Genomic DNA, 23,475 nt, shown 5'->3' on the forward strand with positions numbered 1-23,475 from the left:
TCCTGGCTCTCGTGAGGTCATCGTGGACCACGTCAGAGCAGGGATCAAGTCGGACACACATTTAACCAGCATGCATTGCACCAATGGCCGGTGATGGATTCTGATCAGAACTGGCTCATCTCCAACGAGCCTATGATAAAAACTCACGTCATGTGATCCAGGACCAAGACCTCACGCCCCACCAGGACCAAGACCTCACGCTCCATCAGGACCAAGACCTCACACTCCATCAGGACCAAGACCTCACGCTCCATCAGGACCAAGACCTCACGCCCCATCAGGACCAAGACCTCACGCTCCATCAGGACCAAGACCTCACGCCCCACCAGGACCAAGACCTCATGCCCCACCAGGACCAAGACCTCACGCCCCACCAGGACCAAGACCTCATGCCCCACCAGGACCAAGACCTCATGCCCCACCAGGACCAAGACCTCACGCCCCACCAGGACCAAGACCTCACGCTCCACCAGGACCAAGACCTCACGCCCCACCAGGACCAAGACCTCACGCCCCACCAGGACCAAGACCTCACGCCCCACCAGGACCAAGACCTCACGCCACAACAACAGTTTTTTCCCGTCGGCAGTCGGCTCATCAACAGAGCCGGGTCCCCCACTGACTGACTGTCTTTCTTCTTACCGGTCACTCCACTGCACACTTCATATTTAAACACTCATGCCACTCAACATACACTTACATTAACATTATCTGTTTGTCTGAGCACTTTATCTTATACTTGATTTAATAGCATTGCACTGTTGTTGTTGTTGATTGTTGTTGGTCGTTTGTCTCGTCTAATGCACGCACCTTCCGCCTAGCAAAATTCCTCATTTGTGTAAACATTCCTGGCAATAAACGGTTTCTGATTCTGATTCTGATCCCTTCAAGTCCAATAAGACGAGAACCCTTCAAGTCCAAAACAAAACATTAATGGAAGTCGGCTTTGTGACATCACACTTCTTCATAATAAAAGTACCTCGCTGGTTCTCTGGTGGAAGGCTTTTATTTTGAGTCCGATACAAATGATTAGTGATCAATAAAATAAGGCCGATATAAACCGGAGCTCAGACACAAACAGAAGAAAATATGTTGAAACGTGAATCAATCACATTATTGATCAGACAACAAGAAAAAAAAAAAAAGGTTTCTTAGGATCTCTTTGTGGCAGCAGACCGTCAGCTGCCTCTGGTCATCCACTCTGAATGGAGGATCACTTTTTGACAGCGGTGGCTCTGGCTCGGTTCAACCTGTCAATCAACAGGCGGTCGGAGGCGGAGCACCTAGAGAGGACCGCCCCCATCTCGGGTTCATTCTTTCTCTCGATGGCGGCGTCCGCAGCTCCCTCCATGTCACTGATTGGACGAGAAGAAGAGTTACGAGCGGTGGGGTCTCACCCGTGTGATGTCACAGGCGCTCCCAGTCTTACCTGATGGCCAGGTGAGCCTTGACCCTCTGCTCAGGCGTGACCTTGGAGACGTACTTCTTGGCTTCGTACTTGTTGTTACTCTTCATGCAAACTTCAACAAACGCCTGAAGAAGAGTCCATGCTAAGAATCATGGGAAATGAACTTCCATTGTGTTTAAAAAGGTAACTAGGCTTAAGGGGGCGGGTCTTACCAGGTAGCCAATCGGAGACCTCTTGCTCTTTGAGAACTTCTCCAACTCCTCCCACTCCTCTTTCTCTGCCAGAGACTTCAGCTTTAACCACCAGTACCTGCATGAGGGGGGGGCGAAAGAGAGAAAGAAAAAGAGAGAGAGAGAGGGGTTTAAAAATCCCTTTATTCCACTTTTCAGTGAAAAACATAAACACTCTAAAACATCATTAGCCATACGCCAAACAAACAAAATAATCACTTATGTTGGTTACTTTATAAAGTGTTTTGTCTAGAAACCGGTTAATGGTTTCTAGAGCGTAAATGTCTGTGGGTGCTTTTTTCCCCAGTGGGCTTGAGCCCTCCATGTTCTCCCCACCAGCCCCCTGGCGGTCGGAGACCCCCTGCTCTGCCTCACAGTTCACAGCAAGCTCCTTCAAGCTCGTGGAAGAAGTGCACGCCACCACGTCGCTCGCGGGGTCAGCCGCAGAAATCTCCTACTCCGCTTCGCCATCCGCAAACTCAGTCGGACCGCAGGCCTCAGCAGGTCCCTCCTCCACGGGGTCATCAGGCCCCTCTTCTACAGGCCCAGCAGGCCCCTCCCCCACGGGGTCAGCAGGCCCCTCCCCCACGGGGTCAGCAGGCCCCTCCTCTACGGGCGCCGCTGCTCCCTTGCCAGCAAAGCCGGCCCGCCCCCCTCCCGTACACCCAGCCCTCTTGTGCCCCACCTCTCCGCACTGGAAGCAGCTGCTGGTCCAGCTGGCGTACAGCAGGTAGGCGGCCTCTCCGTGCCTCACCCTGAAGGACACGTCCAGGCTCTGAGAAGCGAGCTCAGGAACATGAACACCCGCCTCCTCAGAGACCGGACGTGCCTCAGCTTCTGGTCCCTGCACCCCGAGCTCACCGTCTTCAGCCCGCTGGCAAACCTTCCGAACCTCTGCAGCTCCTCCATTATCGCCTCGTTCGAGATGAACGGCGGCACTCCCGCCACGGTGACCCGCGTGGAGGGGGCGGTCAGCGGGGACACCTGCACCGCCGCGCCCCTGATGGTCACGCCGCTCCCGACCAGCTGGTGCACGAGGGGCTCGTCCCCCAGGAACACCACCACCGCTCCGCTCATGCGGGACGCGAAGCTCAGGTTCTGGTGGCCGACCCGCTCCCCCACGGCCAGCAGCACCTCCTCCACGGACACGCCGCTCCCCGGCGGCACGACCCTCACTCCTTGTCAGAGAGAGGGCGGCGGCGTCTCGGAGGACGCCATTCCTCCGAGCACGCCTCGAAAAAAAACAGCCCGACCACCTGCACTAAGGCAGGCAGCCAAACCGTTCAAAACACCCTGATGAACGGGACAGAAAACTTCAAAACTCCGCACCTCTCTCACACGCTCACCACGCACACCCACTCACAACTGGAAACGGAAGGGGAGAGAGAGAGAGAGAGAGAGAGAGAGAGAGAGAGAGAGAGAGAGAGAGAGCCGGGTGAAAAAGAGAGCGAGAGAGAGAGAGAGAGAGAGAGAGAGAGAGAGAGAGAGAGAGAACCGGGTGAAAAAGAGAGCGAGAGAGAGAGAGAGAGAGAGACGGGTGAAAGAGAGATAATAATGAAAAACAGAAGACACTAAAAGCGAACGCTTCATTCCATCCTCTAGCGTTTAGCTTTCTGCTGCGCAGCTTGACATCACCTGCGGGTGGCTCACCTTTTGTCAGGTACTCTGAAGTCTCTGTACAGCTGTTCTGCTTGTTTGTGGAGTCCTAAAGCCAGCAGAGCCTCCATGGTCGCCTGGACAAACAGGAAGTGATCTCACAAGAAAAGCTGCAACTACATCCTGTCTGGTATCATTTAGCCCAAGGTCTTATAGTCGAGCTCAAATGACCTGAAACGCCTTATGACCAAAATAACTGAACTACACAGTAGTCCCGCCCCTTTAAATACCTGAAGAGATAGTTCCAGTAGTCCCGCCCCTTCAAATACCTGAAGAGATAGTTCCAGTAGTCCCGCCCCTTCAAATACCTGAAGAGATAGTTCCAGTAGTCCCGCCCCTTCAAATACCTGAAGAGATAGTTCCAGTAGTCCCGCCCCTTCAAATACCTGAAGAGATAGTTCCAGTAGTCCCGCCCCTTTCTCATCATCGAGTTTGCGTTGGAAACGTAGAAGACGCATCTCTTCCTCTGTGGCCTGTAAGCAGAATATTTGAAGTAAAATTCTGAATGATGCCGTTGACATGATCGCAGTGGTCACACCTGTAAACAGACGCATTACTCTCTACCAACAGTCCACTCTTATATACCACTCAGTATATTATTATAATAATACAAGAGTTTCACCTTTGCAGAAAACTCATTCTTGGCTTTGTTGTATTCATCCACAGCACTCTGCAGCAGAGACAGACGGTTCTCCAACCTCTGCACATAAAGAAATGCATCAGACAGATCCACATCTCAGGTGGTCTTAGTGTGGTTCTCTAGTCCTCGTTCACCGACTGGTACCTTCTCTCTGTAGCTGGCAGTGACATAGTAGTTGCCGAGTTCCTGGTGGTCATCGTCCTGGTTATAAAGGTCCTTCAGAGTTTCCTGTTCCTGCAGTTTACAGAACTGACAACACATCATTCATAAATAACTTGGATCAATAGACGTCAGATTGATGAAGCACAGATCAATAGACGTCAGATTGATGAAGCACAGATCAATAGACGTCAGATTGATGAAGCACAGATCAATAGACGTCAGATTGATGAAGCACAGATCAATAGACGTCAGATTGATGAAGCACAGATCAATAGACGTCAGATTGATGAAGCACAGATCAATAGACGTCAGATTGATGAAGCACAGATCAATAGACGTCAGATTGATGAAGCACAGATCAATAGACTACAGATTGATGAAGCACAGATCAATAACCGGGTTCCTTTGTACGGACTTTAGTTGATCTGTTATGATGAGCTAACATGTGGAAGAGTGTGAAGAGTGCCTTGACCTTTGGTTGACCTCTCCCTGTTGAATCCATATCTGTGATTAATGAACATGAACCTCTGGGCTCTGCAGCTCTATTCAGTTTGGACGCCTTCCTCCAGCCTAGAGCTGGACCCAGGCGTCCCACAGGGCCGGGTGCTCGGCCCCCTGCTGTTCCACATTGAGAGAACTCTGCAGGTGATATTACCGAAGAACAAACAGTAGGACCTCATCTGGGGAGGAAGTCAACCATCTGGCAGAGTGGTGAACACTAGAATGGATATTCCTACTGCTTCTGAAACTCAATGAACCTTTCAAACCAAACTGAATCAATAAACTTTAACAAATGTAATTGATAAATCTATCTGATCTCAGTCACCGAGTTGACCTGGTCACATGTAATCCTCGTCATTCATACACGATTAATCCTCATTTATGCTTTATTCCTCATTTATCAATAATTTGTCTGTTTAGTAGTTTAGCGTGTTGTTAGGGTTAATATCCTTTAAAAATAAGTTGATTATTTTATTATTGTGTAAATTAAATAGGTCACTGTACCCCATGCAGAGGACTCCATAGGAACCTGGCATAGAGACTTAATTGTTCAATATAAAGTTTGAGGTTTTCCCAGTTTTTCCTAATTTGGGTGGCGTCCTACATGGAATACAATCTATAATTCAGCTGTTCACACTCAAACACTCGTGCAGAGAGACGCTTGGCAGTGCGGACCTTACCCGCTGAGAAGTGTAACATGTTTATTATTAAACTGGATATGAAATCTCCTTGATTTCATTTGAAGTGATTCCAGTTCATATGATTAATAAAGGCCCAACCTACTGACCATAACGCCTGGCTGAGACATTTCCACTAGTACTACAACCCCTGAAACAGGGAGTTGAACAAAGTCTTGTTGTCCCTCCGAATAGGGCTCCAAGCCCTCAATGGACAGCTCTAGAATGATGACGAAGATGAAGAGTACCTGTCTGTAGAGGCTCAGTGCGACCGGTTGGTTCCTCAGAGTCATGAAGAAGTCCCCCCTGTTCATCTCGTTCTTCAGGTAAGTCACCACTGTGTAAACTGGGAACACAGGAAACCGTCAATGTGACATCTACCTGACAGACAGGTGGTGGGCGGGGCTAGCAGACACTCACCTAGGTCAGTGTCTCCACTCTCCACCGCTTTACTGAGAGCCAACTGACTCCTCTTCATCTTCAACAGCAGAGGAACCTGCTCTCCAGAGCGAGCCTCAAAGTCCAACAACTGATACACGATAGAAATACTGTGAGCATGTAGAACTAATATATATATATATATATGTATATATATATATATATATATATATATATATATATATATATATATATATATGTATATATATATATATATATATATATATATATATATATATATATATATATATATATATATATATAGTTTATAAATATTTGTACATAGGTATACCTACTTACCTTAATGGCGAGCTCAGTGCGTCCACATTCATAAGCTTTAGCTGCGATGTGAGAGTAAGACACACCGGGTGAGTCTCCCACCTTCACACACACCGTTCGGGCAATGGCCTCGTCCGATAGGTCCTTCTGCTGCACCTGGACACACCCACAGCCGCACAGGTGAATTTCAGTACCCGGCAATGCCAATGCAGCTCACTGAAAAGAGGTGAGACGGGTTACCTTGCATGAAGCCCAGTGTTTGAGGACTCTGCTAACTCCCTGATAATCTGGAATCTTCAGGTAACGACACATTTCTATCGCTAAGGGGTAAAACTGTCGATACACCAACCTAAGAGGCAAAGGGTACAAAGAGACAGGCGACAGGTCAAGAGACAGGTGAGACAGGTGAGACAGAGAGACGGGTTGAACTGATTCACCTGTCGATCAGAACCTGTAGAGTCATCTGTTTGAATCTGAGGTCAAAGGTCAAGGACTCGTCCCCAGAGTTACACCGTGAAAACCCATTGGCCGGTAGTCAACCATCAGATAATGACATCAGTTATTAACCCCCAATAACTACATGTCCCATGATACACCTGGGTCAGGATACTGCGTGTGAGTGAGCGGCAGCCCCACGCTGCTCTCTCTGACGGCGTTCAGCACCCGGAGTTCTCTGCAGGTCGACACGAACGGATCGGGACTGAAGTCGGTCAGGAAGCACTTCCCGAAGGACGCAGCCTGGTGGACGAGAACCACGTTAGAACATAGAACAATACCGGCCTGGTGGACGAGAACCACGTTGGAACATTGAACAATACCAGCCTGGTGGACGAGAACCACGTTGGAACATTGAACAATACCAGCCTGGTGGACGAGAACCACGTTAGAACATAGAACAATACCAGCCTGGTGGACGAGAACCACGTTGGAACATTGAACAATACCAGCCTGGTGGACGAGAACCACGTTGGAACATTGAACAATACCAGCCTGGTGGACGAGAACCACGTTAGAACATAGAACAATACCGGCCTGGTGGACGAGAACAATACCAGCCTGGTGGACGAGAACAATACAGGCCTGGTGGACGAGAACCACGTTAGAACATAGAACAATACCGGCCTGGTGGACAAGAACCACGTTAGAACATAGAACAATACCAGCCTGGTGGACGAGAACCACGTTAGAACATAGAACAATACCAGCCTGGTGGACGAGAACAATACTGGCCTGGTGGACGAGAACCACGTTAGAACATAGAACAATACCAGCCTGGTGGACGAGAACAATACCGGCCTGGTGGACGAGAACCACGTTAGAACATAGAACAATACCAGCCTGGTGGACGAGAACAATACCGGCCTGGTGGACAAGAACCACGTTAGAACATAGAACAATACCGGCCTGGTGGACGAGAACAATACCAGCCTGGTGGACGAGAACAATACAGGCCTGGTGGACGAGAACCACGTTAGAACATAGAACAATACCGGCCTGGTGGACAAGAACCACGTTAGAACATAGAACAATACCGGCCTGGTGGACGAGAACAATACCAGCCTGGTGGACGAGAACAATACAGGCCTGGTGGACAAGAACCACGTTAGAACATAGAACAATACCAGCCTGGTGGACGAGAACCACGTTAGAACATAGAACAATACCAGCCTGGTGGACGAGAACAATACCGGCCTGGTGGACGAGAACCACGTTAGAACATAGAACAATACCAGCCTGGTGGACGAGAACAATACCGGCCTGGTGGACGAGAACCACGTTAGAACATAGAACAATACCAGCCTGGTGGACGAGAACAATACCGGCCTGGTGGACGAGAACCACGTTAGAACATAGAACAATACCAGCCTGGTGGACGAGAACAATACCGGCCTGGTGGACGAGAACCACGCTAGAACATACAACAATACAGGCCTGGTGGACGAGAACCACGCTAGAACATACAACAATACAGGCCTGGTGGACGAGAACCACGTTAGAACATAGAACAATACAGGCCTGGTGGACGAGAACCACGTTAGAACATAGAACAATACCAGCCTGGTGGACAAGAACCACATTAGAACAATACAGGCCTGGTGGACGAGAACAATACCGGCCTGGTGGACGAGAACCACGCTAGAACATACAACAATACAGGCCTGGTGGACGAGAACCACGTTCGAACATAGAACAATACCGGCCTGGTGGACAAGAACCACATTAGAACAATACAGGCCTGGTGGACGAGAACAATACCGGCCTGGTGGACGAGAACCACGCTAGAACATACAACAATACAGGCCTGGTGGACGAGAACCACGCTAGAACATACAACAATACAGGCCTGGTGGACGAGAACCACGCTAGAACATACAACAATACAGGCCTGGTGGACGAGAACCACGTTAGAACATAGAACAATACCGGCCTGGTGGACGAGAACCACGTTAGAACATAGAACAATACCGGCCTGGTGGACAAGAACCACGTTAGAACATAGAACAATACAGGCCTGGTGGACGAGAACCACGCTAGAACATAGAACAATACCAGCCTGGTGGACGAGAACAATACCGGCCTGGTGGACGAGAACCACGTTAGAACATAGAACAATACCAGCCTGGTGGACGAGAACAATACCGGCCTGGTGGACGAGAACCACGCTAGAACATACAACAATACAGGCCTGGTGGACGAGAACCACGCTAGAACATACAACAATACAGGCCTGGTGGACGAGAACCACGTTAGAACATACAACAATACAGGCCTGGTGGACGAGAACCACGTTAGAACATAGAACAATACCAGCCTGGTGGACAAGAACCACATTAGAACAATACAGGCCTGGTGGACGAGAACAATACCGGCCTGGTGGACGAGAACAATACCGGCCTGGTGGACGAGAACCACGCTAGAACATACAACAATACAGGCCTGGTGGACGAGAACCACGCTAGAACATACAACAATACAGGCCTGGTGGACGAGAACCACGTTAGAACATAGAACAATACCGGCCTGGTGGACGAGAACCACGTTAGAACATAGAACAATACCGGCCTGGTGGACAAGAACCACGTTAGAACATAGAACAATACAGGCCTGGTGGACGAGAACCACGCTAGAACATACAACAATACAGGCCTGGTGGACAAGAACCACGTTAGAACATAGAACAATACCGGCCTGGTGGACAAGAACCACGTTAGAACATAGAACAATACCGGCCTGGTGGACGAGAACCACGTTAGAACATAGAACAATACCAGCCTGGTGGACGAGAACCACGTTAGAACATAGAACAATACCGGCTTGGTGGACGAGAACAATACCGGCCTGGTGGACAAGAATCACATTAGAACAATACAGGCCTGGTGGACGAGAACCACGTTAGAACATAGAACAATACAGGCCTGGTGGACGAGAACCACGTTAGAACATAGAACAATACCAGCCTGGTGGACGAGAACCACGTTAGAACATAGAACAATACCAGCCTGGTGGACGAGAACAATACCGGCCTGGTGGACGAGAACCACGTTAGAACATAGAACAATACCAGCCTGGTGGACGAGAACAATACCGGCCTGGTGGACGAGAACCACGTTAGAACATAGAACAATACCAGCCTGGTGGACGAGAACAATACCGGCCTGGTGGACGAGAACCACGCTAGAACATACAACAATACAGGCCTGGTGGACGAGAACCACGCTAGAACATACAACAATACAGGCCTGGTGGACGAGAACCACGTTAGAACATAGAACAATACAGGCCTGGTGGACGAGAACCACGTTAGAACATAGAACAATACCAGCCTGGTGGACAAGAACCACATTAGAACAATACAGGCCTGGTGGACGAGAACAATACCGGCCTGGTGGACGAGAACCACGCTAGAACATACAACAATACAGGCCTGGTGGACGAGAACCACGCTAGAACATACAACAATACAGGCCTGGTGGACGAGAACCACGTTAGAACATAGAACAATACCGGCCTGGTGGACGAGAACCACGTTAGAACATAGAACAATACCGGCCTGGTGGACAAGAACCACGTTAGAACATAGAACAATACAGGCCTGGTGGACGAGAACCACGCTAGAACATACAACAATACAGGCCTGGTGGACGAGAACCACGCTAGAACATACAACAATACAGGCCTGGTGGACGAGAACCACATTAGAACATAGAACAATACCGGCCTGGTGGACAAGAACCACGTTAGAACATAGAACAATACCGGCCTGGTGGACGAGAACCACGTTAGAACATAGAACAATACCAGCCTGGTGGACGAGAACCACGTTAGAACATAGAACAATACCAGCCTGGTGGACGAGAACCACGTTAGAACATAGAACAATACCAGCCTGGTGGACGAGAACCACGTTAGAACATAGAACAATACCGGCCTGGTGGACGAGAACAATACCGGCCTGGTGGACAAGAATCACATTAGAACAATACCGGCCTGGTGGACGAGAACCACGTTAGAACATAGAACAATACCAGCCTGGTGGACGAGAACCACGTTAGAACATAGAACAATACCAGCCTGGTGGACGAGAACCACGTTAGAACATAGAACAATACCGGCCTGGTGGACGAGAACAATACCGGCCTGGTGGACAAGAATCACATTAGAACAATACCGGCCTGGTGGACGAGAACCACGTTAGAACATAGAACAATACCAGCCTGGTGGACGAGAACCACGTTAGAACATAGAACAATACCAGCCTGGTGGACGAGAACCACGTTAGAACATAGAACAATACCAGCCTGGTGGACGAGAACCACGTTAGAACATAGAACAATACCAGCCTGGTGGACGAGAACAATACCGGCCTGGTGGACAAGAATCACATTAGAACAATACCGGCCTGGTGGACAAGAATCACATTAGAACAATACCGGCCTGGTGGACAAGAATCACATTAGAACAATACCGGCCTGGTGGACGAGAACCACGTTAGAACATAGAACAATACAGGCCTGGTGGACGAGAACAATACCGGCCTGGTGGACGAGAACCACGTTAGGACATAGAACAATATCTGTTTGTCTGAGCACTTTACCTTATACTGATTTAATATCACTGCACTGTTGTTGTCATTGACTGTTGTGTTCTCGTCTAACGTCTAGGTCTAATGTTTATGCACCTTACGCGATGCAAAATGCCTCGTTTGTGTAAACATTCCTTGCAAATAAACGGTTTCTGATTCCAACATGTCCATAGCGCAGTGGAACCTGCTGGTTCTCACCCTCATCAGGGACTTCTGGGTGTCCGTGTCGTATTCGTGTCCCGCTGCCTCCACGCACTGTCGAACTGCTTCTCCCAGCATGCTTTGCTCCTTGATCTCTCTCAGGTACTCATCAGCTTTCTGACTCGACTTCTACAGAAAAATAAAAAAACAGAAACAAATATTCATGATCAGAGAACCTCGCAGTGAGACCGACCGTTATTCAGACAGACGGGTTCTCACCTCGTACTCCCGGTGGGCCTCCAGCAGCAGCGCTCCAGGAGCCATGGAAGCGATCTTGAAGATCTCCTGACAGACCAGAGGAACCTCCTGGAGCAGCTCCTGATTGGTCGAGCTGATAATGCGAACTCCGTCCAGCTCACCGACCAAAACACACTGGTCCTCTGTGGGGAACCTGAGCTCAAGGGTCAAGGGTCAAACATGACCCGACCAGAGAACGACTCCTCGCTTCTTTCCTTGTTTCTAGCACCAGATTAACGAGCCCAAAGACAACCGTACCGAGCCCCAAGAGAACATCTACCGAGCCCCAGGAGAACATCTACCGAGCCCCAGGGGAACATCTACCGAGCCTCAGGAGAACATCTACCGAGGCCCAGGAGAACATCTACCGAGGCCCAGGAGAACATCTACCGAGGCCCAGGAGAACATCTACCGAGCCTCAAGAGAACATCTACCGAGGCCCAGGAGAACATCTACCGAGGCCCAGGAGAACATCTACCCAACCCCAGGAGAACATCTATCGAGCCCCAGGAGAACAATAACAAGCTACAGGAGAACCCAAACAAATGCCTGGAGCACCAGTCTGACCTAGTTAGTTTGTGGTTCCAGTGTGAACTGGTTTGTATCCAGTCTGAACTGGTTTAAAGGATACTGGATGGTGTCGTTACAGACTCCGGCCACCAGGAGCAGTCTGTCCCACATCAACACCACAGACGGCTGCTGACTCTTTGGTCTGCGACACCTGGACAGGTAGACATGTCAGACAAAGAATGGTAGATAAACAAACTAGTAAGAAGCAGCTAAATAGGTCAAAAGACGGACCGGTAAACAGAAAGGTAAATAAAGGAGGTAGACAGACTAGAACAGGTGAACCAAACATAGCCAGGTGAAACAGGTAGACATACCAGACCATCTGTTTGGGAGGTGTCGACCTTTTTGTGTCCACTTCACTCATTTTGTCCTGCAGACACAGAATCACCTGTCAATCATTCACACAGACCCCGCCCCCAAACAGCTAGTTGGCTCGAGGAGCAGCTCACCTGGAGATGGGAGGGGCCTGTCCACAGGTGTCCAGAGTCAGTGAAGAGAGCCAGGTACTTATAGCTGAACGACACAGACATGTGGACGATACTGCCGGCCTGAGGACCGAGACCTGGAGGACACTGAGGACCCGGGGGAAAGACAGGCGAGGTTAGTGACGTCTGTCTCTTATTACTAAAAGACAATGTGGCCCGGAACCGGGGGGGGGGGGGGGGGGGGGCGTGAGAGACAGACAGATGAGGTTAGGTGTGCATGTCCCTTTGCCTACCAAAAAACATTTATGCAGCATGGTATCGCGATATTTTCATTGCGACTTTTATGATATCAATTATAAATGTTTTAGTCCTAGAATAATAAAAGCAGTTGCTTCTTCAGTCCACCAGATGGTGCTGTGTTGTTGTCTGGTGAGGTCAGCGTGATGTAGCAAGTTGATCAAAACAACATGGAGACATCGGAGAAATGAATCAGAAATAAAACGTCTGGACTTCCTGTCACCCGGAGCGCCACTACTACACAGCTGTTGCTACACACAGGACAACATACACAACATGCACACACACAGGACAACATACACAACATGCACACACACAGGACAACATACACAACATGCACACACACAGGACAACATACACAACATGCACACACACAGGTCAACATACACAACATGCACACACACAGGACAACATACACAACATGCACACAGGACAACATACACAACATGCACACACACACAGGACAACATACACAACATGCACACACACAGGACAACATACACAACATGCACACACACAGGACAACATACACAACATGCACACACACAGGACAACATACACAACATGCACACACACAGGACAACATACACAACATGCACACACACAGGACAACATACACAACATGCACACACACAGGACAACATACACAACATGCACACAGGACAACATACACAACATGCACACACACAACATGCACACACACAGGACAACATACACGACATGCACACACACAGGACAACATACACAACATGCACACAGGACAACATACACACAGGTCAACATACACAACATGCACACACACAGGACAACATACACAACATGCACACACACAACATGCACACACACAGGACAACATACACAACGTGCACACACACACAGGACAACATACACAACATGCACACACACAACATGCACACACACAGGACAACATACACAACATGCACACACACAGGACAACATACACAACATGCACACACACAGGACAACATACACAACATGCACACACACAGGACAACATACACAACATGCACACACACAGGACAACATACACAACATGCACACACACAGGACAACATACACAACATGCACACACACAGGACAACATACACAACATGCACACACACAGGACAACATACACAACATGCACACACACAGGACAACATACACAACATGCACACACACAGGACAACATACACAACATGCACACACAGGTCAACATACACAACATGCACACAGGACAACATACACAACATGCACACAGGACAACATACACAACATGCACACACACACAGGACAACATACACAACATGCACACAGGACAACATACACAACATGCACACACAGGTCAACATACACAACATGCACACACAGGTCAACATACACAACATGCACACAGGACAACATACACAACATGCACACAGGACAACATACACAACATGCACACACAGGACAACATACACAACATGCACACACACAGGACAACATACACAACATGCACACAGGACAACATACACAACATGCACACACAGGTCAACATACACAACATGCACACAGGACAACATACACAACATGCACACAGGACAACACTGTGCTGGTCAAAGACATGAAAAAAGAAGCAGTCAAAATGTCTGCTGGTCCTCTTGCAGCACTGAAGCGGTAGTCGTCCTGACGCAAAATCTGTGAAATTCACCGAGCTGTGTGCGCCTACGGATATTATTTTATTTATATATACACAACGCGACTATGTAGACTGTAATGATGAAGTGACTATGTAGACTGTAATGATGAAGTGACTATGTAGACTGTAATGATGAAGTGACTATGTAGACTGTAATGATGAAGTGACTATGTAGACTGTAATGATGAAGTGACTATGTAGACTGTAATGATGAAGTGACTATGTAGACTGTAATGATGAAGTGACTATGTAGACTGTAATGATGAAGTGACTATGTAGACTGTAATGATGAAGTGACTATGTAGACTGTAGTAATGAAGTGACTATGTAGACTGTAGTAATGAAGTGACTATGTAGACTGTAATGATGAAGTGACTATGTAGACTGTAATGATGAAGTGACTATGTAGACTGTAGTAATGAAGTGACTATGTAGACTGTAGTAATGAAGTGACTATGTAGACTGTAGTAATGAAGTGACTATGTAGACTGTAGTAATGAAGTGACTATGTAGACTGTAGTAATGAAGTGACTATGTAGACTGTAATGATGAAGTGACTATGTAGACCGTAATGATGAAGTGACTATGTAGACTGTAATGATGAAGTGACTATGTAGACTGTAATGATGAAGTGACTATGTAGACTGTAGTAATGAAGTGACTATGTAGACTGTAGTAATGAAGTGACTATGTAGACTGTAATGATGAAGTGACTATGTAGACTGTAATACAAACAGTTAAGTTTGTCAGGTGCAACATTTATGATTGTTGGTCAGTTTGTTGACAAAGTTTTTCTTTGGGGACAATTTGCACAATATATCGCAATAATATCGTACCGGGACTTAAGTATCGCGATAATATTGCATGATAATATTGCAGCAATGTGATGATATGGTATTGGGACTTAAGTATCATGATAATATTGCAGTATCGTGATAATATGGTATCGTGGGAGCTCTGGCGATTCCCACCCCTACTGTCTATCGGTCTCCACCCGTCTGACCTCTTGGTCCACCGGTCTGTCTACTTGTCTCACCACAGCAGTACAGGACGTGCTGTCCAGGATGTAGAGCTCAGGTCCGTTGGACAGCAGGACTTTGGTCTGCCGGTCCTGGGTGAGGACGACCCAGGAGGACGGCTTCCCCTGCAGACCTGCAGACAGAGTTGATCCAGTTAAACACTATGAAGCAGAGTACCATCACAGATCCACCAGGTGTTACCAGGTCCTACTAGGGGTTACCAGGTCCACCAGGTCCACCAGGTCCTACTAGAGGTTACCAGGTCCTACTAGGGGTTACCAGGTCCACCAGGTCCACCAGGTCCTACTAGAGGTTACCAGGTCCTACTAGGGGTTACCAGGTCCACCAGGTCCAACCAGGTGTGACCAGATCCACCAGGTGTGACCAGGTCCTGCCAGGGGTTACCATGTCCAACCAGGTGTTACCAGGTGTTACCAGGTGTGACCAGGTGTGACCAGGTCCACCAGGTGTGACCAGGTGTGACCATGTTCTACCAGGTCCACCAGGTGTGACCAGGTCCACCAGGTGTGACCAGGTGTTGCCAGGTCCACCAGGTCCAACCATGTGTTACCAGGTCCACCAGGTACAACCAGGTGTTACCAGGTCCACCAGGTGTGACCATGTTCTACCAGGTCCACCAGGTGTGACCAGGTGTGACCTGGTCCACCAGGTCCAACCAGGTGTTACCAGGTCCACCAGGTGTGACCATGTGTGACCATGTTCTACCAGGTCCACGACCAGGTGTGTGACCAGGTGTGTGACCAGGTGTGTGACCAGGGGTTTCCAGGTGTGCCTTACCTGGGACTTCAGGTAACCTCCGGAGCTTCAGGTCATCAATGTTGGTTGCCAAGGTGAAGCGTGAGGAGCCGGTTACGATGGCGACGCCCGTTCCATACGGAGAGTGGAACACTTTGGCTTCCAACACCTGACTCTGGACCACTTCCTGTTCACAACAACAACAAGACACACTTCCGGTTCACAACAACAACAAGACACACTTCCGGTTCACAACAACAAGACACACTTCCGGTTCACAACAACAAGACACACTTCCGGTTCACAACAACAAGACACACTTCCGGTTCACAACAACAAGACACACTTCCGGTTCACAACAACAACAACAAGACACACTTCCGGTTCACAACAACAACAACAAGACACACTTCCGGTTCACAACAACAAGACACACTTCCGGTTCACAACAACAAGACACACTTCCGGTTCACAACAACAAGACACACTTCCTGTTCACAACAACAACAACAAGACACACTTCCTGTTCACAACAACAACAACAACAACAAGACACACTTCCTGTTCACAACAACAACAACAAGACACACTTCCTGTTCACAACAACAAGACACACTTCCTGTTCACAACAACAACAAGACACACTTCCTGTTCACAACAACAAGACACACTTCCTGTTCACAACAACAAGACACACTTCCGGTTCACAACAACAACAACAAGACACACTTCCGGTTCACAACAACAAGACACACTTCCGGTTCTCAACAGCAAGACACACTTCCGGTTCTCAACAGCAAGACACACTTCCGGTTCACAACAACAAGACACACTTCCTGTTCACAACAACAAGACACACTTCCTGTTCACAACAACAAGACACACTTCCTGTGCACAACAACAACAACAAGACACACTTCCTGTTCACAACAACAACAACAAGACACACTTCCGGTTCACAACAACAAGACACACTTCCGGTTCACAACAACAACAACGACAAGACACACTTCCGGTTCACAACAACAAGACACACTTCCGGTTCACAACAACAAGACACACTTCCGGTTCACAACAACAACAACAACAACAAGACACACTTCCGGTTCACAACAACAAGACACACTTCCGGTTCACAACAACAACAACAACAAGACACACTTCCTGTTCACAACAACAAGACACACTTCCTGTTCACAACAACAAGACACACTTCCGGTTCACAACAACAACAACAACAACAAGACACACTTCCGGTTCACAACAACAAGACACACTTCCGGTTCACAACAACAACAACAACAAGACACACTTCCTGTTCACAACAACAAGACACACTTCCGGTTCACAACAACAAGACACACTTCCGGTTCACAACAACAACAACAACAAGACACACTTCCTGTTCACAACAACAAGACACACTTCCGGTTCACAACAACAAGACACACTTTCGGTTCACAACAACAACAACAACAAGACACACTTCCTGTTCACAACAACAAGACACACTTCCGGTTCACAACAACAACAACAAGACACACTTCCGGTTCACAACAACAACAAGACACACTTCCGGTTAACAACAACAACAAGACACACTTCCTGTTCACAACAACAAGACACACTTCCTGTTCACAACAACAAGACACACTTCCTGTTCACAACAACAAGACACACTTCCTGTTCACAACAACAAGACACACTTCCTGTTCACAACAACAACAACAAGACACACTTCCTGTTCACAACAACAACAACAAGACACACTTCCGGTTCACAACAACAAGACACACTTCCGGTTCACAACAACAACAACAAGACACACTTCCTGTTCACAACAACAACAACAAGACACACTTCCGGTTCACAACAACAAGACACACTTCCGGTTAACAACAACAAGACACACTTCCTGTTCACAACAACAAGACACACTTCCTGTTCACAACAACAAGACACACTTCCTGTTCACAACAACAAGGCACACTTCCTGTTCACAACAACAACAACAAGACACACTTCCTGTTCACAACAACAACAACAAGACACACTTCCGGTTCACAACAACAAGACACACTTCCGGTTCACAACAACAAGACACACTTCCGGTTCACAACAACAAGACACACTTCCGGTTCACAACAACAAGACACACTTCCGGTTCACAACAACAACAACAACAACAAGACACACTTCCGGTTCACAACAACAAGACACACTTCCGGTTCACAACAACAACAAGACACACTTCCTGTTCACAACAACAAGACACACTTCCGGTTCACAACAACAACAACAAGACACACTTCCGGTTCACAACAACAAGACACACTTCCGGTTCACAACAACAACAACAACAAGACACACTTCCTGTTCACAACAACAAGACACACTTCCTGTTCACAACAACAAGGCACACTTCCGGTTCACAACAACAACAACAACAAGACACACTTCCTGTTCACAACAACAAGACACACTTCCGGTTCACAACAACAACAACAACAACAAGACACACTTCCTGTTCACAACAACAAGACACACTTTCGGTTCACAACAACAACAACAACAAGACACACTTCCTGTTCACAACAACAAGACACACTTCCGGTTCACAACAACAAGACACACTTCCGGTTCACAACAACAAGACACACTTCCGGTTCACAACAACAACAACAACAAGACACACTTCCTGTTCACAACAACAAGACACACTTTCGGTTCACAACAACAACAACAACAAGACACACTTCCTGTTCACAACAACAAGACACACTTCCGGTTCACAACAACAACAACAAGACACACTTCCGGTTCACAACAACAACAACAACAAGACACACTTCCGGTTCACAACAACAACAACAACAAGACACACTTCCGGTTCACAACAACAAGACACACTTTCGGTTCACAACAACAACAACAAGACACACTTCCTGTTCACAACAACAAGACACACTTCCGGTTCACAACAACAACAACAAGACACACTTCCGGTTCACAACAACAACAACAACAACAACAACAAGACACACTTCCGGTTAACAACAACAAGACACACTTCCGGTTCACAACAACAAGACACACTTCCGGTTCACAACAACAAGACACACTTCCGGTTCACAACAACACTAGAAACGCATTCCAAACTGACTAGGTGAGAGTGGTGCAGACTGACCTGTCCCATACTGAAGTGTCTCTTGAAGGATCCGAACAGATCGTAGATCAGAACCGATCCGTCCTCCTGAACACACAACAGCTCGTCACTGACCGTCCAACCCAAGTGGACCACCGGGCCACTCTTCCACTGGGAGACAGAGAGAGAACTTATTACAGCCCAGCTAGTATTATCAGAATTAAGAGTACTTAGAGGTAGAACAAGCCGGCTGGCGGTAGAACCCCTTGCTTCCTCTCCTCTGGAGGAGACAGCAACAGTCCCGATAAAATACCACAAGTCCTGTTGAGGGATGTCGTTGGTTCATATTTACCGGGAAGCTGGCGATGCTGACTCCCGACGCAGAATAGATCTCCAACTGAGGACGAGAACTGGGAGAACGTCTGTGAGGTTCTCTGAGGAGAGCTGAGGGACAGAATGAGATCTAAGAACATAGAACACACAGTTCCACCTGAAAATCTTATGAACAAAACCCTATAAGTAACTATGAAAGAACATAGAACACACACTTCTATGTAAACATAACACTATAACTATGAAAGAACATAGACTGTGTGTCTGTTAGTGTGTGTTAGTGTGTCTGTTGGTGTGTGTGTGTGTGTGTGTGTCTGTTAGTGTGTGTGTCTGTTAGTGTGTATGTGTTAGTGTGTCTGTTAGTGTGTGTGTCTGTTAGTGTGTGTGTATTAGTGTGTCTGTTAGTGTGTGTGTATTAGTGTGTCTGTTAGTGTGTCTGTCTCTACCTATTGGACCCCCATAAGGAGCTGCAGCCACCAGACAGTCTCGGAGTCCATCCCTCAGGTTCCAACACATCTCATACAGCTCAGTCTTACTGAGGACACAAACACATACATTAACATGTACACACACATTAACATAAACACACACATATACACACATTGACATGTACACACATAAACATAAACACACACATTAACATATACACACACATTAACACACACATACATAAACATATACACACATATACACACATTAACATAAACACACACATTAACATAAACACACACATACACACATTAACATACACACATTAACATATACACAGATTGACATATACACACATATATAGTGGTCTAGTGGTCTCGGGGTGGTCTCGGGATAGTGGTCTAGTGGTCTCGGGTCTCGGGCTAGTGGTCTCGGGATAGTAATCTAGTGGTCTCGGGCTAGTGGTCTCAGGCTAGTGGTCTAGTGGTCTCAGGCTAGTGGTCTAGTGGTCTCGGGCTAGTGGTCTAGTGGTCTCGGGGTGGTCTCGGGATAGTGGTCTAGTGGTCTCAGGCTAGTGGTCTAGTGGTCTCGGGGTGGTCTCGGGATAGTGGTCTAGTGGTCTCGGGTCTCGGGCTAGTGGTCTCAGGCTAGTGGTCTAGTGGTCTCGGGCTAGTGGTCTCGGGCTAGTGGTCTCGGGCTAGTGGTCTAGTGGTCTAGGGCTAGTGGTCTAGTGGTCTAGGGTCTCGGGCTGGTGGTCTAGTGGTCTCGGGATAGAGGTCTCGGGCTAGTGGTCTAGGGCTAGTGGTCTCGGGCTAGTGGTCTAGTGCTCTAGTGGTCTTGGGATAGTGGTCTAGTGGTCTCGGGATAGTGGTCTAGTGGTCTAGTGGTCTCGGGCTAGTGGTCTAGCGGTCTAATGGTCTCGGGATAGTAGTCTAGTGGTCTAGTGATCTCGGGATAGTGGTCTAGTGGTCTCGGGATAGTGGTCTAGTGGTCCAGTGGTCTCGGGATAGTGGTCTAGTGGTCTCGGGCTAGTGGTCTAGTGGTCTCGGGTCTTGGGCTAGTGGTCTCGGGTCTCGGGATAGTGGTCTAGTGGTCTCGGGATAGTGGTCTAGTGGTCTCGGGTCTTGGGCTGGTGGTCTCGGGTCTCGGGCTAGTGGTCTAGTGGTCTCGGGATAGTGGATCAGTGGTCTCGGGCTAGTGGGCTAGTGGTCTCGGGCTAGTGGTCCAGTGGTCTCGGGCTAGTGGTCTAGTGGTCTCTGGATCGTAGTCTAGTGGTCTAGAGATAGTAGTCTAGTGGTTTGGTGGTCTCGGGTCTCGGGCTAGTGGTCTAGTGGTCTCGGGATAGTGGTCTAGTGGTCCAGTGGTCTCGGGCTAGTGGTCTAGTGGTCTCGGGATAGTGGTCTAGTGGTCTTGGGTCTCGGGCTAGTGGTCTAGTGGTCCAGTGGTCTCGGGCTAGTGGTCCAGTGGTCTTGGGTCTCGGGCTAGTGGTCCAGTGGTCTAGTGGTCCAGTGGTCTCTGGATAGTAGTCTAGTGGTCTAGTGGTCTCGGGATAGTAGTCTAGTGGTCTCGGGCTAGTGGTCTCGGGATAGTAGTCTAGTGGTCTAGTGGTCTCGGGATAGTGGTCTAGTGGTCTCGGGCTAGTGGTCTAGTGGTCTCTGGATAGTAGTCTAGTAGTCTAGTGGTCACAGGATAGTGGTCTAGTGGTCTCAGGATAGTGGTCTAGTGGTCTCGGGATAGTGGGCTAGTGGTCTAGTGGTCACAGGATAGTGGTCTAGTGGTCTCGGGATAGTGGGCTAGTGGTCTAGTGGTCACAGGATAGTGGTCTAGTGGTCTCGGGATAGTGGTCTAGTGGTCTAGTGGTCACAGGATAGTGGTCTAGTGGTCTCGGGATAGTGGTCTAGTGGTCTAGTGGTCACAGGATAGTGGTCTAGTGGTCTCGGGCTAGTGGTCTAGTGGTCTAGTGGTCACAGGATAGTGGTCTAGTGGTCTCGGGATAGTGGTCTAGTGGTCTAGTGGTCACAGGATAGTGGTCTAGTGGTCTCGGGATAGTGGTCTAGTGGTCTAGTGGTCACAGGATAGTGGTCTAGTGGTCTCGGGCTAGTGGTCTAGTGGTCTCGGGTCTCGGGCTAGTGTTCTAGTGGTCTCGGGCTAGTGTTCTAGTGGTCTCGGGATAGTGGTCTAGTGGTCTCGGGATAGTGGTCTAGTGGTCTCGGGTCTTGGGCTAGTGGTCTTGGGTCTCGGGCTAGTGGTCTAGTGGTCTCGGGATAGTGGTCTAGGGTCTTGGGCTGGTGGTCTCGGGTCTCGGGATAGTGGATCAGTGGTCTCGGGCTAGTGGTCTAGTGGTCTCGGGCTAGTGGTCTAGTGGTCTCGGGATAGTGGGCTAGTGGTCTAGTGGTCTCGGGCTAGTGGTCTAGTGGTCTCGGGCTAGTGGTCCAGTGGTCTCGGGCTAGTGGTCCAGTGGTCTCGGGCTAGTGGTCCAGTGGTCTCTGGATCGTAGTCTAGTGGTCTAGTGGTCTCGAGATAGTAGTCTAGTGGTCTAGTGGTCTCGGGCTAGTGGTTTAGTGGTCTCGGGCTAGTGGTCTAGTGGTCTCGGGATAGTGGTCTAGTGGTCCAGTGGTCTCGGGTCTCGGGCTAGTGGTCTAGTGGTCTAGTGGTCCAGTGGTCTCGGGATAGTGGTCTAGTGGTCCAGTGGTCTCGGGATAGTGGTCCAGTGGTCTCGGGCTAGTGGTCTAGTGGTCTCGGGATAGTGGTCTAGTGGTCTCTGGATAGTGGTCTAGTGGTCTCGGGCTAGTGGTCTCGGGATAGTGGTCTAGTGGTCTCGGGCTAGTGGTCTAGTGGTCTCGGGATAGTGGTCTAGTGGTCTCTGGATAGTGGTCTAGTGGTCTCGGGCTAGTGGTCTAGTGGTCTCGGGATAGTGGTCTAGTGGTCCCGGGATAGTGGTCTAGTGGTCTCGGGCTAGTGGTCTCGGGCTAGTGGTCTAGTGGTCTCGGGATAGTGGTCTAGTGGTCTCGGGCTAGTGGTCTCGGGCTAGTGGTCTAGTGGTCTCGGGATAGTGGTCTAGTGGTCTCGGGCTAGTGGTCTCGGTCTAGTGGTCGTGGTCTAGTGGTCTCGGGATAGTGGTCTAGTGGTCTCGGGTCTAGCTGCGGGACTTACGCTGCCCGTTACCCGGAAGTGAACTGACCGGTAGAACGCGTCCCCCAGCGGGTTCCAGTTGGCCGTGATGAACGCCATGCGGCTTCACGCGCCCCTTCACTGATGAAGATGAAGATTATCAGCTTCTTCTACGCCCTGTAAATCAGGTGACAGCAGTC

General features: G+C 48.7%; 1 protein-coding gene across 1 annotated transcript; it reads right to left on the reverse strand.

Moving 5' to 3' along the window:
• Window positions 1-997: 997 nt before the first annotated feature.
• On the reverse strand, window positions 998-23,475 carry vps16 (VPS16 core subunit of CORVET and HOPS complexes). The gene is made up of 24 exons (XM_079236527.1): window positions 23,346-23,475; window positions 20,182-20,270; window positions 19,755-19,846; window positions 19,445-19,573; window positions 16,300-16,444; window positions 15,519-15,634; window positions 12,532-12,654; window positions 12,397-12,452; window positions 12,144-12,233; window positions 11,495-11,666; window positions 11,273-11,404; window positions 6,602-6,729; window positions 6,429-6,464; window positions 6,232-6,340; window positions 6,013-6,147; window positions 5,695-5,803; window positions 5,523-5,620; window positions 4,079-4,183; window positions 3,917-3,994; window positions 3,681-3,767; window positions 3,289-3,371; window positions 1,621-1,717; window positions 1,430-1,533; window positions 998-1,355 (listed from the first exon to the last, which is right to left on the reverse strand). The coding sequence occupies exons 1-24, from the start codon at window positions 23,393-23,395 to the stop codon at window positions 1,214-1,216; spliced, it is 2,505 nt and encodes an 834-aa protein (XP_079092653.1). The 5' UTR covers window positions 23,396-23,475; the 3' UTR covers window positions 998-1,213.

The sequence above is a fragment of the Taurulus bubalis genome (genome assembly GCF_910589615.1).
Source record: "Taurulus bubalis genome assembly, chromosome: 21".
In the NCBI taxonomy this organism is placed as follows: Eukaryota; Metazoa; Chordata; class Actinopteri; order Perciformes; family Cottidae; genus Taurulus; species Taurulus bubalis.

What these genes read in the sequence shown, in the direction of transcription:
- vps16 (XM_079236527.1), bottom strand. Translation starts at nt 23,395, where the DNA reads ATGGCGTTCATCACGGCCAACTGGAACCCGCTGGGGGACGCGTTCTAC. An exon ending in AGGCCCACCGGGAGTACGAG is followed by an intron (nt 11,405 to 11,494) that starts GTGAGAACCCGT and finishes ATTTTTCTGTAG; the next exon opens with AAGTCGAGTCAGAAAGCTGA. An exon ending in GAGTGGAGACACTGACCTAG is followed by an intron (nt 5,621 to 5,694) that starts GTGAGTGTCTGC and finishes CTGTGTTCCCAG; the next exon opens with TTTACACAGTGGTGACTTAC.